The sequence below is a fragment of the Rhodnius prolixus genome, unplaced genomic scaffold, assembly GCF_049639745.1.
Source record: "Rhodnius prolixus isolate KJV_2025 unplaced genomic scaffold, Rpr scaffold_11, whole genome shotgun sequence".
In the NCBI taxonomy this organism is placed as follows: Eukaryota; Metazoa; Arthropoda; class Insecta; order Hemiptera; family Reduviidae; genus Rhodnius; species Rhodnius prolixus.
In genome coordinates, this window is record NW_027411625.1 from 8,446,598 (window position 1) to 8,462,934 (window position 16,337).

General features: G+C 37.3%; 1 protein-coding gene across 4 annotated transcripts in view; it reads right to left on the bottom strand.

Annotated features, from left to right (window-relative positions):
- L (zinc finger protein Lobe) overlaps positions 1–16,337 on the bottom strand; it is an 80,541-nt gene continuing 64,204 nt past the window's right edge. For 2 of the 4 annotated variants that reach the window (XM_074138696.1, XM_074138697.1), the window contains 13 exons: positions 10,515–10,708; positions 7,400–7,542; positions 6,880–7,147; positions 6,459–6,612; positions 6,086–6,324; positions 5,333–5,716; positions 5,090–5,248; positions 4,123–4,293; positions 3,620–3,853; positions 2,840–3,016; positions 2,431–2,679; positions 1,333–1,494; positions 1–587 (listed from right to left, as the gene is read on the bottom strand). In XM_074138696.1, coding sequence (XP_073994797.1) covers positions 438–587; positions 1,333–1,494; positions 2,431–2,679; positions 2,840–3,016; positions 3,620–3,853; positions 4,123–4,293; positions 5,090–5,248; positions 5,333–5,716; positions 6,086–6,324; positions 6,459–6,612; positions 6,880–7,147; positions 7,400–7,542; positions 10,515–10,708 — 2,684 coding nt within the window. In that variant the 3' untranslated portion in view covers positions 1–437. Of the gene's footprint in view, positions 588–1,332; positions 1,495–2,430; positions 2,680–2,824; positions 3,017–3,619; positions 3,854–4,122; positions 4,294–5,089; positions 5,249–5,332; positions 5,717–6,085; positions 6,325–6,458; positions 6,613–6,879; positions 7,148–7,399; positions 7,598–10,514; positions 10,709–16,337 lie in introns of those variants that run through there. The other 2 variants (XM_074138699.1, XM_074138698.1) reach the window with 2 other exon arrangements.

The window sequence follows — 16,337 nt, forward strand, 5'->3', positions numbered from 1 at the left end:
TTTGCTAGAGGATTTTTATCTGTAATTATTTACACATATTTTACAAAAACTGTTGAGCAGTACAGCCAGAAATTAGCATGATAAATAAATACTTTTTTAATTATTAAAAAGAGCATTTTTTGTTTTTGTCCAAAAATATACCGGAGCCTGATTTGGAGAATAGTCTGACAGGGTTCTAGGCTATATCTGCACCCTCAATGCTAAATCTTAATCAGGTACCTCCCAGCTACAACCTAATGGAATCAGGAGACTCCTACAATCAAGGTTCTTGTGTTACTAGACTGGAATCCAGTTTTGACTCAACACAAAGCTGGCATCAACATTCCAACATCAAGTAATTGGCCACCCAAATCAAATAAATTTCTTCGTCTGCGATCTTTAAATTTGCAACCAATCCCACATCAACAAGCTCTTCAGCTTATTTGGTCGCGTAATTCTCAATTCTTTGCAGTTTGTTGGGAAGTGGAACTATTCTCTGCGTAGGAAACATCTTCCCGTTCAATTTTAACAAGCCTGGTATCAATCAACTCTGTAGCTTTACTTCGACAAATTTCAGATTTACCCTTACTGTAGCCAGGAAGCAGTGCCTGTAACAAAATAAGCAGTTGAGAATTATGAATTAAGTTTCACTAGATTAGGAAAGCCTAAGAGTCCGACGTACCCCACACAAGCATATATTGTTGGGCATCAGTGGGTTCTTCTGATAAGACAGCTTCTGATTTGAGTTAATTTTTACTTCAATTAAAGTAAATACTAAATAGGTGCCCCCGACAGAGGGCGATAGGAGGCATGATTCGTAAAACTGGAATGTATTGTGGTATAAGGTTTAACTCCCGGTCTTGGTCTTTGGTTTTATTTAATGTGCTTAATAAAAAATTTTGGCGAAGTATGGCAGTTGGACAAAAAGAAATAGGCATTACTTTACTTCACTTTTACTTGATTGTTATGGGTCAAGAAAGCGTGAGTGGAGGGGTGATAACTAGATATAATGAGAAACTTCAAATTGCGCTACTAGAGTTACTTCTCACAATTTGAAGCTAGACGAAGTGTTAAGTGTCATACCTATAACCACCTGAGTAGCTAGTAGGAGGAAATTGAAAGGATCCCTCAAATATGGTAAATGAAGTATTGTAAACAGCAATATATACATTGTACTATTTGTTCAGATAGAGTTGCTTAACATAATCTAGCTAGGGTGGTTGTTGACTGATCTCTTTCTGACGACGTCAACTCCAGCTAGATTGTAAAAAAGTTTCTTACTGTCATGCAAATCTGCGTGATTTCTCCCAAGATTTCTAACAGAATTTCAAGCTTACTGCCAATCTTCATTACCTGTGAATCGCTGAGTAAGCTAGGCGCTCTAGCCAGGACGTGACCTTTGTACTGACGCTCTAGGTCTGGCCGGAAGTTCCAGCCAACAGGTAACTGTGCCAGCTGTGACATGGGCTCCTTCTTCCAGGGCGTGGCCAGCTCCAGACTGCTTTCGCTCCATTCCTAAAACAGTGCGTTAGATGAAATGATATGGTGGGTAACTTTCAATAGTAAGCCTCAGAACAATTCCTGCTTGTTAATACTAATATACCTTAGAAGTATTCTTAGGATGAAAATTTGAGAAAATCAATGGGAAGCGTCTTATAACCTTTGGATAGATCCTAAAACTGGGAGAAGAAGAATGAACTGGTCATACTTCAGCAGTAGGTTCTACACTTCATGTGATTACAAATGTAATAAAAACCTTAGAATAAATTTTACAGGTGACGTCATAAAACATATTTAATTACACTAAACGAAAGATCATTAAATCGCATAAGATTAAAATTATTTTGCTTATGTTTAACATAAATATTATTTTGGTATTCAACAGTTAAAAAATGTACATTTCTTTATGTATTCTCCAAGTAACGGTGTTCAAATCCACTTTTCCTATTAGAGTGCAAGGAGAGAGAAGCTGAGGAGCGAGAGACTGAATTTGGTTTTCAAAGTTTTTATTCCTGAAGGCCGCTGAAAACAGTCGTTGTGCTCGCTTTAGGTGTGATTTCAACGTAAAGAATTCACTTTTCAATGAGTTGCTGTTTACCCTAGCCTTTCAAATTTTGTTTACCTGTTATTGGTATAGAGTTTTCTCCTAAAATTACTTCCAGTCATTCTTTAGCGGCTCAAATTGGCCTAATCTGAATAGTAGTTGATGCATGAAATTATAGCAAATTACTTATCATTGAACTAAATTATTTAAATTAAATTTTCTTTGCCCTAAACTGTTACAAGCGAAATCTATTGTATTTAACACTTAACTGACTCAGTTTATCAGCTAGGGGAAAAGATTCTGACTTCCACTTATAATGCGGGGTCAGCAAGTGTAGTGTGTAACAGAAGCAAAAAAAATGACTTGTTTGGCTGGTCAGGTAGAACTGAAATCGTGTATAGTCTAACCTTGGCGACTGTGAAGGCGGCGTTAGCATGCAGCAACGAAACATGCTGGCCCAGCGCTGCGTGATTGCTCTCCAAACCAAGATGTAGACGAGCGTGCAGCATGACTTCGGTCTCCGTGTTCAGGGTTTGTCTGCAAATGACACAAGGCGCCGGCAGACTGCTGCACCCATGCTGTCCTAGATGAGCCGTAAAACTTTCTTCATCCGTTAGATTAGTCTTGCACTGGATACATTTAGTGCCATGAACTACCTGCATTGTCCACACAATAAATATTAGATTGTAGCGGACTGCAACTTTAAACATACTCTTAAATGCTCAGAACATACCAAAGTTGTACCAACTTAATTATATTTAAGCACATTAACTCATTTTTAGAATTCTATGATGAAGGAAATCATACCATATTTACCTTGCAGTGGGTAAGTTTGTGTTCTGCAAGAGCAACAGCTGAACTACACAGCTCGTCGCAAATGTTGCACTTGTGTTTGCCGGGGCCTAGTCCGCCCTGGCAGTGTGTCTTCATGTGGGTCTCCAATTCAGCTCTAGACTTACAGTTCTCCTTACAGTAGGCACAGTGCAGACTCACCTGACAAATATTTGGTTCTTTAAAATTGGAAGCTATAGTAATACTAGCCGAGCTTGGCTCCTTAAATGGCTCAGATTATTTGAGGGTCACGCAACAAGTTTAGAGATATGAGAACGTGGTTTTGGGAAAATTTTGTGAATATTAAGTCTGTAAGGGTTCAAGCTGAGCCAAGGATCAGTGTATCAGTTTGTGCTGCTATCACATGAATTTGGATTTTCACTAGTGGAATTTCAAGAGTGTCAGGTTGTAAAATGTTCTTTACTAAACTCGAAGAATGAGCAAATTATTTTAGTACCACATTAAGAGATTAACACCCTAAATATACTTCACGAGATAAATGAGGTTCTCTCTTCGTGAAATTGATTAATTAAGACAAAGTTAACAAGGTCTAATTTTGTAATTACTGTTTTTTGTCTCCTTTTTGAGCTTAATCCATTTTAATTTCTAGTTTATTTAAACAACATTAACCAGTAAGTAAAAGGGTTAAAAATGACAAGGAATGATGTGAAACAGTAATTTGATAAAGTTCTACAAGTTCGAATAGAAAAAAATTTCAATCCTACAATTAATTCATTCATATCAGTGAACTGGCTGAGTACTGACTTTAGCTGTGGTAGAAGTTTTTAGGTGATGCACTAATTTGCGGTGAGCGTTTAGCTCAGCCTCAGATGCGAAGTCACCGGCCTCACAAATGCCGCAGTCCTTGGTGTTGTTATTGTTATTGTTGTTGTGCGGAATGTCGGGTTTCTTAGAAGCGCCTTCTGTAGTGGGCTCATTAGCTGCGCCCAGCTGCAAGACTGTACTGTCCGTCTGCATCTCTCCCACACTGCTCGATGTCTGTACACAACAAATAGTAAGCAACATCTGATGCGTTCGACTGATGACGGTCTATGTTGCAGTTTCCTAATTTTGGTATACGACAATGTGTTTTATCTGATCTAATTTATAAAGAATTGGTATTCTATATACAACATAGATCGTATATAAGGTACTGATTATAATTTCTTCTAAAGCCTTGGTGATGTACTTGAAGAGCTTATTTCGTTCTCTCCTTTTATAAGCGCTTTAATAGTGGTTTTACAAAATCTGCTAGCACAGTAACAAACCTCAGGACCATGAGCACACTGCATGTGCTTCTCCAACAGGTACTCCACGTGAAACCCTTCCGAACACACCGGGCACTGGTACTGCTTGGTGTGGACAGACAGGTGATATTGCATTTCTAGCTCTGTTGAGAAGGTCATGCTGCAGAATACGCAGCGGAGAAGTCTTGGAGACTGCAAGCAACCAGAACAATGAAGAAATAGTTTTAATGTACTGGGGAACAATTATATTTTGCTTACTTTCTCTAGTGCTAAAAAATAACTCGTAAATAAAGAATAACTATGAAGAAAAGTAAATTTAAGGTATTCCTAGGCAAAGGCGTAGCAAGGGCTCTGGGTGGTCAGGCAACAATCATGGCGGGGAGCACGAACTAAAATGATGTTGCTTTTTATATCTGGAGAAGAGCAATTGCTCTACTGCCATCTAATTGATTTGAGAAAGCTAAAAGTTTGAATGTTTGTAATTATTACAGAGAGAGAAGGCCAGGCAGAATTAAACTTCGGCTGCTCAAGGCAATTGTACATCTACACATGCCGCAAATGGTTCACCATATTGAGGGTCCATGCCGACTTAATCTGACCTTATGCCATTTTATAAGCCCGATAGGATCAGAAACTACTTCTACAGGGTAATACAATTTTTTTTTTTCTTTCTAGTCCCTGAGTAAAATGTGTCCTTGAGTGGAGGTGAAGGATAGAGCTTGTCTGATCATTTTTCAATCGTTAGTTTATGATATGAGCCTTTGACACCTTGAGATTAAAGAATATTCAAAAATTATTAATAGGAAAACCCTGGAAGTTTTCTTGGAAGCAAAAAGTTTTCTTTTACTAGAGGTCAGCACAATGTCTCTTTTGCTGAAATCCTTGAGGTACAGGATCCACCTCGAGCTTAATATAAATTAATCTATTCTGAAAAAGGGAGTTAATGTTCGTACTTGATTTTAGAACTACTATATTTAAATAATATTACCGCAATACTAGGGGGAGTAGGTGAGTTGATCTTGAAGTTGCAGTGGACTGTCTTGATGTGCAGCCAAAACTCGTGTTCTGAGCCGAGAGGCGCGATATTCGGGCACGCGGTGCACCTATATTGCTTCACTTCGTTGCAGTGCTTCGCCGTGAAATGCACCTGAAACACAAGGAGTAGTTGCTATGTTATCGCTAAAATCTCCTCTTCTTATGTAACAACTCTGGAAGTATGAGTGCAGGTTACCTCAATCGCCACTTTTGACTCGAACAGATCAGAGCAAAGGCAACATCTGTAGGCGACGAACGCATGGCAGTCCATTAGGTGTCTGCGCAGGTTGTCTAAAGTGGAGAAAAGGCGGAGGCAGGTGTTGCAGCCGTAATCGGTGATGCGGGCCAACAGGTGGGTACCGATGTGCTGGACTAGGCTCTCCGAGCTGGGCTGTGAGCTGCCGCAGTAGGGGCAGAGTGGCACAGAGCTGTTCGCTCCTGTCTTTCCCAACTCACCGGTACCATGCGACGAGCGCTCCTCCAGATGACACTTGACATGTCGCCGGAACGACTCGAAGTCCGGCAGCGCTGCGTCACACTGCGAGCACAGCAGTACGCCCGGGTGCGAGTACTCCACTCTCTGCGTTAAAAATTCTGCCATGAGCCAAATGAACTGCATAGGAGACTAAAATGGGATAGCCTAATTTCCAGACTTGTTTCGTATCTCACTTTCGGGGCCAATGTTCAGTCAGTTAGTTACAGGAAGTTTTGCATTCGAACAGATTTTTGATTTTGAGTTTTCGCAGAAAATGAATAGTTTTTACAAATTAGTCTCTGTTTATTTGTAGGTGTCTGTCTATTTGTTAATGTGTATGTAGTTATCAAAACTCAATAACGAAAAATCCAAGTGTTTTTGTTTTACTGTTTTTACCTATTTTTTCGAAAATGGTTTCAACGATTTTATTTAAATTTTGTGTAAACACTTTATACCAGTCGCTGAGGAACTAACCTTTTGAAGTAAACTGTCAGAGGTAGTGAAAGGCAGTCTTGGTCTCTTGTTGGCACTTGGAGTATCTAGGTGCCAACCAGTCAGTTCATGGTTGGTTTGCACCAGACTTCCGTGGCTGCGCACCGTACTGCCGTGCAAAGACGCCGTATGCGACTCTAAGGAGCCAACCGGTACGATTATCGAACACACCGGACACACTACGTTGTAATTCAGCTCGGACACATCGTTCTGGCTGTTACCTGAAAACATAAAGATAATATTAAGGCAGCTAGTCCAAGGCGCTCAAAAAGATAACCTGCTACCACATCGGGCCACAAAGTTTTCTATTTTGGCATGCATTAATTTGAACAAGATTCTGAAGTTCTATACTTACTATGCACCGTTTTCACATGGTGATGTAGTGCCTCTATTGTTGCGAAATTATCATTTGCACAATAGATGCAAGCTAAGCTGGTTTTAGCCACGCTGTCCTTACATTTTCTGTGCACACTGTTGATCGACTCACCATGCAAAGTTGAAATATGTTCCTGTAAAAATTTAAAGGCTAATTAAAACAACTAAAGTCGGCTCCTTATATTAAATGATTGTGGGAAGATCAAGAAAAGTCTTTTGAGGAATACTGGAAAATAGTAAAGGTTCTAGACAGGATATAAATCAGTTCCTCTATTATTTTGTTATTTCAGGGCTTCTAGGTCTAGCTCTGTATTAGTGGTAGTCAGAGCAGATATGCTGCTTCTGCACGAACAGAAGCTCTAACATACGTACAAAAACATGTACAGGAATGGTCCACTTACCGTGAGTTCTTCTGGTTTGTGAAAGACTTCATGGCATTGTAGGCACTTATAGGTTTGTATCTTATTGTTATTATTATTAATGTTATTATTATTATTATTATTATTATTAGTTGCAGCCTCCTGTGCAGCGAGTGATCCATCAGCGTTGCGCTTGTGAATCTGCATATGCGAGGTGAGTGCAGCAGCAGTGTTGTAGCCACGGTTGCAGACAGTGCATTGGAACGGCTTCTGATTGTCGTGCGTCTTCATATGAATCTTTAAATGATCGCTGAAATTACCAAAAATAAATTCAAACCTAAGTATTTAAAATAACTTCGTTAGCTGTTTAAAAGCCAAGTTTTGTTATCATAGCGACGCTTATACTCGTATAATCGGTGCATAAACGTTTTCTGAACAAAACCATGAAACTCACCCATGTACCTCTAGCCTTTAAATTAATTAATTTTAAACAATAATAAACGCTCTTGCTAGAGGTAAGAAAAAGAAAAAAATTGATAATATAAAAAAGAATCTAGATTACCTTCTAGAGAATGCCGCCTCGCATTTGGTGCAGCGATATTTCTTGTCACCAGTGTGCAGCTTGATGTGGCGATCACGACTTCGCTTGTGCTTGAACAGCCGCAGGCAGTATTCGCAACGAAACGGCATGTGCTCGCTATGGCTCTGCAACCCGAGCACCATATACACTCAACTCTAGCAGCAAGAGTTTTAGGCGTACCTACAATAGTTCCCTCTCAATACCGCAACTTATTTTACGGTATAAAGTGCTTCATAATATTCACATATAATTGTGTGCGTGATATCATGTCTGAAACTATTCACATTTGGCAACATTGCACAAACAATCTCTCACAGGCATTGCAAAAATCACTCGATTTTCTTCTAATCAAATTCCCATACATAAAGCAGCTAAGTTTCTTCTACCGAATTTTTAATTCATCAAGCTCCAACTAAGTGGATAGCGAAAAGAAACCTACATGATACTAATCCCAAAAATTGAACGATTAAAAAAAAAGAATCCGATCGACCTTCGGGATTAGTCAACGATTATCGCTACCCCAACCTCGCGTTCTACTGAGAAAAATTTGTAAGAAAAAGTTTAAGTAGAACCTATTTATTTTTATTTCAAGAAGGGATTTGATAAGTTCCTCCGCGATATTCCGCCATCCTGCTCTATCTTGTGCGGCTGCTTTCCAGTTAGAAATTCCCAAAAGTTTTGCGCCAGCCACCGCTCCATCTACCCACCTCAACCTGGGCCTTCCTGCCCTTCTAGTTCGGTGAACTGTCTCTACTAATACTTGGGATCTCAGATTCCTCCATTCTAACTAGGTGGCCTGCCCCGCTCAGCCTCCCTGTCTTAATAACTTTTACAATATCCGCTTCGGCGTACAGGTCGTACAGCTCCGCATAATCTAGCAATTGCACTGACTGAAAATATTGTCCCTGTCGTCTGGATGCGCGAGTCCCTGATGATCTTTTCCAGGGCTCAATTGAATAGCAGTACGTCTCCTTGTCTTTGACCTTTGTTGGCTCTAAAGTCTGTTGAATGGTCAGTTTGCACTCGCACTGTACACTTGACTTCCTGCATTTTGATGAGTCGCATAAGCTTAGGTGGAATTACCATGCCTTCCATTGTCTCATAGAGCTTTGGCCGCTTAATGCTGTCATAAGCACTTTTAAAATCTATGAAGAGGTGATTCGTCGGCATTTTATATTGATGGGCGTTTTCTAGAATTGTTCGGAGGGTAAAGAACTGATCCTTTACCCAATAATAGCAAATAAAACAATTAATGTATTTTCTCTTTCCCTCTTTCTTTTTCTTCCTTAAAATGTTAGTTTTGCGATGTCAAATTTTCAAAATTGTTTCTATTCATAAATATTTATTTCTATATATCTATTAATCATAACTTTGTTTACTTAATTGTGCAGATATGTTGCAATGTATGTTTCAAACTCCGGCAGACGGTAGAAACTATGCCGATGTATTTTGTTCTGTTTAAAAAAGAAATCTTGTATCTTGAATTTTTAATTTAAATAAACTTTATTACTATATCTTTAATGATGTCTGTTGTCGAATAGGTTTAGTACCTCCTCAATCCGTTACTTCTTATCGAAGTTAATCTGAACGCATCTCTCTGTAGCGTCAATTTCCGGCTAAAGATGATAGGAAATTTACTCAAACTCAATTAGGCTCTAGTTGTCTCAGAGGTTTTTTTTTTTTGGTGCACTAGCTGGAAGAGTAATTTTTAACATAACTGCATTCTTGGTCATGCTATCTTTATGGGAAGTTCATGCGTCCATTTTCAGCGAATTAAGATTTACTGGAGTTCCAAAGATAGCCGGACCAAAGTTCACAAACTATACCAAACTGTTGGACTGGCGCAATACAAGTATTTAATATGCAAGACATGTTTACTCAGTTCCTGAATTTGTATATTCGAGTAATATTTTTTATAAATAAAATCAAAAAGATTAAGATATGAAAATATACAAACAAACAAATGCTGGACGACTGGACCATAAGTGGACTAGTTAGATAGAGCTTGCATACTAATTAGAGAGTCCAAGTTATCTGGCACCTGAAATCTGCCGCAACACGCCACACGTACCAACTTGACGCTCTAGCCCTCTAGCGATTTCTCTTAAAATCTTAAAATTAATAACCTCAGCAGACAGAACACAACGTCCAGCTCATTGGCCTCATTAAAATATTACCAAGCGAAAGAGCGTTATTCTTTCTACCATTTTACTAATTTGAAATATAAATTTAAAAAAGGAAAAAAAAGTTAAACCAATGTGAAGGTTTCATCGGCAACGGTCAGAAAAAATATTTTTTAGAGACCGATTTATTATATTAATTATTTATCTGTATTTCGGATATAATTGGTGCCCTTCAACAGTAGTAAAATACTTCAAGATGTATTCGCTGTAATCGTAAAAGCTATATAATTTTTGGATATAAAAAATATGATAGGGAATATATTGGGAAAACTCTGGGATTAGCTTACACTGGATTCGAAAGCGGAGATTCCAGGTTCGAATCCAGCTTCAGGCTTTTCTTCCTAGCAGCTTCTTATTATAGCTCACTTTCAGGTGATGTATAGTTTTGTTTGTAAAGAGAGAACTCACTATCCGTAGGCGGGCATTGTACTGAATTAAGTATTTTAAAGAGAATCCTTGTGGAAATTTTGGTGACCGAAAATCTCTTTTCCAAAACTGTCCTTCTATGAAAGGGGAAAAATGTTTCAAGTGAAAATTATAATGTGTGAAAAGAAAATTTCAAAAACAAAAATCTATTTTAAAAAAAAGTCACTTCCGACAAAATGAATTTGTTGAAAGGCTTAATTAATGTTGAATTCCCAAAGATAAATTTAAATATATACATAATTAACTACGATCCGATTTTTTCGTTAATCAGTTATTCTAGTCATACACTCATTTGATGCAGTCACATGGACATCAGACAAACCCACTCGCACAAGCAGTCTACTTTGTAAAAAACACTTTTCTATTTTTCAGGGATCTCAAAAAGAGTAAAGACTCAAAATTTAAATTTTGCACGAATAAATACTTTTTCCTTACTAGTTCAGTAAGAGAGTAAAAATTTAAGTAATGAATTTCAAGTTATCTCTTACCTGTTCATGTTTCTTAAGATAGGACAATCTCGGGAAGGCTTTATGGCAGAAATGGCATGGATATGGAGTTGTCTCGGTCACTCCAACCGTATAGGCCAGGTCGGACTCTTGTAAAGAGCTGGCAGAGTTTGGCGTCGGACAAGAAGAGGCACTGCTCGTTTCTGATGAACTTCCACCTTCCGTTTCTCCGCCTTCTGTCAAACAAAGTACCAAAAAAAAAAGTAGGAATATTGCTGTAGTAGCCTACAAGGAGAGCTCCTATTTTAGGTTAGATTTTGAATAGAATTAAAACAGTGTAGCGCTAAAATTGTAGGAAATTACATTTACTTTATTTCCTTGGTACTGTTTGCTAGGCCTAGGTACTTCGGGAGCCCTCATTAGCTCGCCTATCCTTGCATGGCTCTATTCCATAGGTGACCAAACAGAGTCGTGCTAGCAGAACGTTATTCTAATATCACTATTGCAGGCAACGCCCTAATGATTTTGCTAATTACATACCGAAGCGATATTCACTCTTTTCCGGATAGTTGAGCTCTAGTATTTGTAATTACTATCTGGTTATAGTACAAAATAGAGTAGAAAAGCATTCTTTATTTCAGTAGTCCAAGCAGGTTAATTTTGATTGATTTGCCAGAGTGTATAAAATTCTGTATTTTTATAAACATAATCGTGGTCTGTATCCCTTTGTTAAAAGCAGCAGCAAGCCTTTAATAGATTGCTTCAAAATAAAAGGGCTTATTTTGAAAATGAACGTCGCATTATGTTGGGTGAGAGGGACTTAGAAATTAGCGGAAATGAAGATATCAATGAAAGAAGTTCACGTATGAAGAAAAGCTGATAAATACCGAACTCCAATCTAGATAAATCTTAAGGGGTAGAACTGTAGCAAAATGAAATCTGGTAGAGCTGGAGTTTAGACAGGTACCATAATCAATTTCTAACCAGCACTTAGTACATCTTTGAGTTGTGGTTCGGCAACGGTTTGCACAATCAGCAATGGTTAGCTTCGCACTCTCAAGCGGTAATCACAAGCTCACAGAAAGAATCTTACCGCAAACCTCATTCTTTTCATATTTGGATGTAATGAACATTATAAACTGTACATTGGTACTTCATATTTGTAATTAAATTTTGCAAATCTAATTTGAATAGATTTTATTCGATGCAACTTGTAAAATGCACAGAAAATAATCCACTGACATTTCCTTTAAATGCATTAAATAAAGAGGTTTATGGACAAATCCAATAACAAAAAATCCTAATGCATCAACAGAATGGCTAAAGAAAACATTGGAGAACTCTAAGCAGACCCAGTTTCGGTCACAACAGGTCCTTCGTACTGCAGAAAAATTACTAACCCTTCTGACGATGTTTCTGAATAGACTGTGGATTTAATGATAGTCTCCCACAGCCTTTCATTTAGGAATTATTACTATCCCCCGATTAAAAAAGGTGTCACTCTCCAACTTCGTCTTGGCCGAGCGTCCAACACTCCAACTCAACAAACAACGAAGTTTTCTTTACGTTTCCTCGGGAATGTTGACTTTAATATGTCATAATTTAGTGTATTTTTGTGTATGTGGGTGACCACTTTTGTGGAATATGAGCGTATATCTATATTGCGTATGTGTGAAAATGTGTAAGCATGTTCTTCTGAAAATATTTTTTTATTATACGTACATTTAAATTAATCACTGTTGAATTCTACGTCACTGACAGAATAATTTTAAATAGCATATTTGTAGATATACACTCACTTTTTTTTTTGTAAATCTACATGTTTTCACTTCTTGTACATTGTAGGCTATTTTTCTCTAACTTTATTGAGTATAGTTTCTTAATGGCAGAAAACCGTATTACTAAAAGCGCAAAGTAATTATTTGTGATAATGTAAGTTAAAAATGTTTTGCGTAATCATTTGAAAACGTGGTTAGTTAGGCATATGCATTTGTTTAGTATAGATCGTGGAACCTTCCTACTAAATGGTAGTTCATGTTTTCGAAAAAAAAAGCGCTGCCATCTACAAAACAAAAAAAAAACTATAAAACAGGAAAGTCGATAGAGAACAAGAATTCGTCATTGATTACTCCACATAGCAATCGCATATCATTCCTCTCAAATTGCTGTGTCTTGCACTAATCGGAAATGCCGTTCGTCCGCAATCCAGCTATTCATTCACACCTGTCTCAATAATATATTGTCTAGTAAATACTCCTCATCGTATGCCAATATTCTCACAATTTTTCCATTGTTGAGTTGGCAGTGTTTAAAGTCCTACAGTCGCTATTCTATATCTTCCATTTTATCTTTGACGTCTCTATATTTTAGTCACTGCCAGTTCTGCAGCAAGTGCACCAAATTCATGTTCGTACTTTGGATTTGTCTCAGAAAATTTCTCTTTAAGTCTCATTAACATAGAATGATTATTTCCTATTTCCGTTAAAAATTTGTAAAATGTGTAGACATGTTTTCACTTCTTGTATATTGTACGCTATTTTTCTCTAACTTTATTGTGTATAGTTTCTTAATAAATAATAGCGTACGTTATTCATAGTTTTCTATTATTAAGAAATCTGATACAGAAAAATGATAATTGCACTATTTGGTGGAGGGGATACAGTGTATGTATAGTCTATAGCAGGGATGGCGAACCTTTTTTGAGACGTGGGTCAAATTTTGTTCATTTTTTTTTTAGTACTAGCTCTTAGGTCACTAATGCCAATTTGTACAAGAGTTAAGTTTAAAAATTTTAAACTGAATATTTTCAAAACTGAACATCTTTAAAATTCAGTTGGCTTAACGGGTAAAACGGGAGGCAACAAGTGCTATGGAAGACTCTTTTTACAAACATAACTGAACAAAACCGTGTTTTATTTGAAAAAAAATCTAAATATGGTTATATGCTTTGGGTTGTCGATTTTTTTTATCAAACGAAATATGAGTAAAATTATGCATTTTATTTGATATTTTGTAAACACTTTCGCTTTATTTCAAATACTACAAAGTCATTTGTCGTCATTTGCGTTTTAGAGCTGTAATGATCAAACTAAAGGTTATAGATAGCATTTAAATTGCTTTGTGTCAATGCGTGATTGGAAAAAATAAAGATAGAATATAAATTATCCACACAATTAGAAAATCTAAATCAACCCGCGTAAACAAACAAATGGTTGCCTAGCAATTTTGTGGGTCAGTGAAAAAGCTTGCGCGGGTAAGTGTCTGACCCGCGGGTCATAGGTTTGCCATCACTAGTCTATTGAGTCTAAAATTAATATAAACAATTCTATGTGACTTGGAAGGTTGTATTTTGGGATCTTCCTAGACTATACAATGAAACTTTTTGTTAAAAAGATTGACTACTGTAAAGTTGAGAACGCTAGTACTTAAGGCAATTGAGTTTGGGTGTCGCTTGTGGCAGATTTGATGGAATTAGAGTGTCGGCGCGTATTAAGACAGAAGATGTGGCGTGAATTGTAGACAAGTGGGCGTCAGAAGCGACCCTAATCAGGAAGTTGGCCGTCTTGTCAAGACCATAGCCCATAGGAATGTTCTCACTTGAAGTCGCATCCTAATTTGCTACGCAGACAGCGTCATATGCCCACGCAACAGGCTCGCTGGCGCCTAAACTTTTTTAATCCTTTAATATGGTGACATTACTGTAGGCCAGTTATGTAGCCTGGTATATCTCGCGCCCAGTCTACTGTGGCCAAATTAACATCTCACCTACATTCCTCTTCTAGCACTTGTCCGGGACACTTGGACACTGCATATTCCGCGCTTGTCAAACGAAAATATCACTGCAATTGCAGGACTAAATATGATAACTAAATTCCATGCAGAAACCCAAAAATAATATTCCTAAGACAAAAATTTTGTAATGAAAGTGAGGCAAAAAGCTGGGAAACTAAAAAAATCGAGCAAGCAAAGTGGCATCTTTTGCTAGTCGAATGATGGCAAAAATTTAAGTTTCATGGAAACCAGATAAATTGAAAATAGCATCTTACGAATTTCAATGGGATTGTTGCTGATTGCCCTCTTTGTAACAGACAAGTCATAAAATTTGAGCCATTTTTGGCAAGATATATGTGCCTTTGTACAGGATATGTTTCGTATATTTCAAACGAGCCCATCAAAATGCAAACGCTATTGTTTACGTTGTGATGAAGCATAAAAATTTCTTTTATTTTATATCTCAGTCGCTAAAATTTGAAATTTTATTTGATCTAGCTAAATTTATTGGAAACAGCTTTGAAATTTAGTCCTGTAAACAACACTTAAGATGCATCCTTACGATGGATTATGTTTTGGATAACATAGGGTTTCGTTTCCCCCCCAAAACTCCTCAATTAACTTATTTAAGGGTGAACTCATTTTGAATCTGACCCATAAATGGTATAGGAAATGTTATTTCTTTAAGAGATGAGGTGTATCATGTACAAAACCGCCCTGTCATTAAGCTTTAAGAATTAGCGTTTGTATATTCGATTTGCAGTGTTGAACAGGTTTAAGTTCGCAATCACCGAACAGGTAAAACAAAAAACACTTGGAGATGGCGGTACAAACAAAAAAAGGTGACAGAAGACGTGGTAATCTCCAATAATCTGCCAAGGAGGATGACTGTGACTTCGTTCAGGATGGCAACCAGCCACGATTACCTGTAAAATCAACTAAACCGGCTGTGAATCTGATTCTTCAAACAAACTCCGATCGCGAAACACCTGAAAGAATGTTTGGCACTGAGGGATATGTCATCCGCAGGCTCATTTGAAAATGTCTAAATGCACGTAATCGAATGGCTGTGCAACCAAAAATGGGCATTAGATAAACCATTTAAAGATAAACCAGCGTAATGTACAGATTTATCATTTGATATAATATTAAGAAGTATTTCAATTTGCCCATAAAGAGCCAGAATCAAAAACAATGAGCACAATTTCCAACTATCTATCTTTTGCAATAATTGGAGTAAGAGTTTATCGTATGAGTAATAATTCATCCCAAAATTGGTTTCAAAATTCAAGGCTACCTTTACGTTGAGTGAGAAGATTGTGTCTAAAAGAATGATGTTTAGCTGCAACGTCCCAACTCTACTGTATATCATCGTTGCAACACGCGCGTTGGCTTTCTCTGCCTGTACATGTGTGACTAATATTGCTTGGCAGCGCTATCTGCCAGCAACCTCCTAAATTCTAAATCCGCAAACTTCCCCAGAACTCAGAGAATATTTAGTTTTTTTTTTTTTTCTGGAAAGATATTTCAAATGTAAGTAAACGCTCCATCTATAATGTAGTTAGTACTTAAAGCTTGAAGAAAATCGTTGCAAATATTTTCCAAAAATCTTAAATTACTGCAAAATTGAAACTCATACGACTACTCTTACTACAATTCTACTACAAAACAAACTCAATACTGAAAAAAATGTGTATTAAAACTAACTTGCTACATAAAAGTAATAAACAAGTGTTATCAGTACAATTCAATTGTAACTCAGCATTAATTATTCAAGAAGTACTGAAAACATCAATGCCTCTTAAAGTTTTTTCAGACCAACTGAACGAAATTTTAGTATACTGAAACCTAAGTCGTGTAAAAGTTTACATTGTTCGACAGAGACCGTGTTTAGAAGTGATTTAGGCCAATCTGGAGGAACTAAAAGCTGTATTGGGCCAAATAGAGGCATAAATTGGACTTATAAAACAGTATAAGGAGTAAATCATTTTTTGTATTAAAAACAGTACAATATTTCTGTGGGTCTATTTTGAAAGTTTCTGAACTAATAGTACACTTAGAACACAATATCTGCCTGAGGTTCCGAGCTGAGCA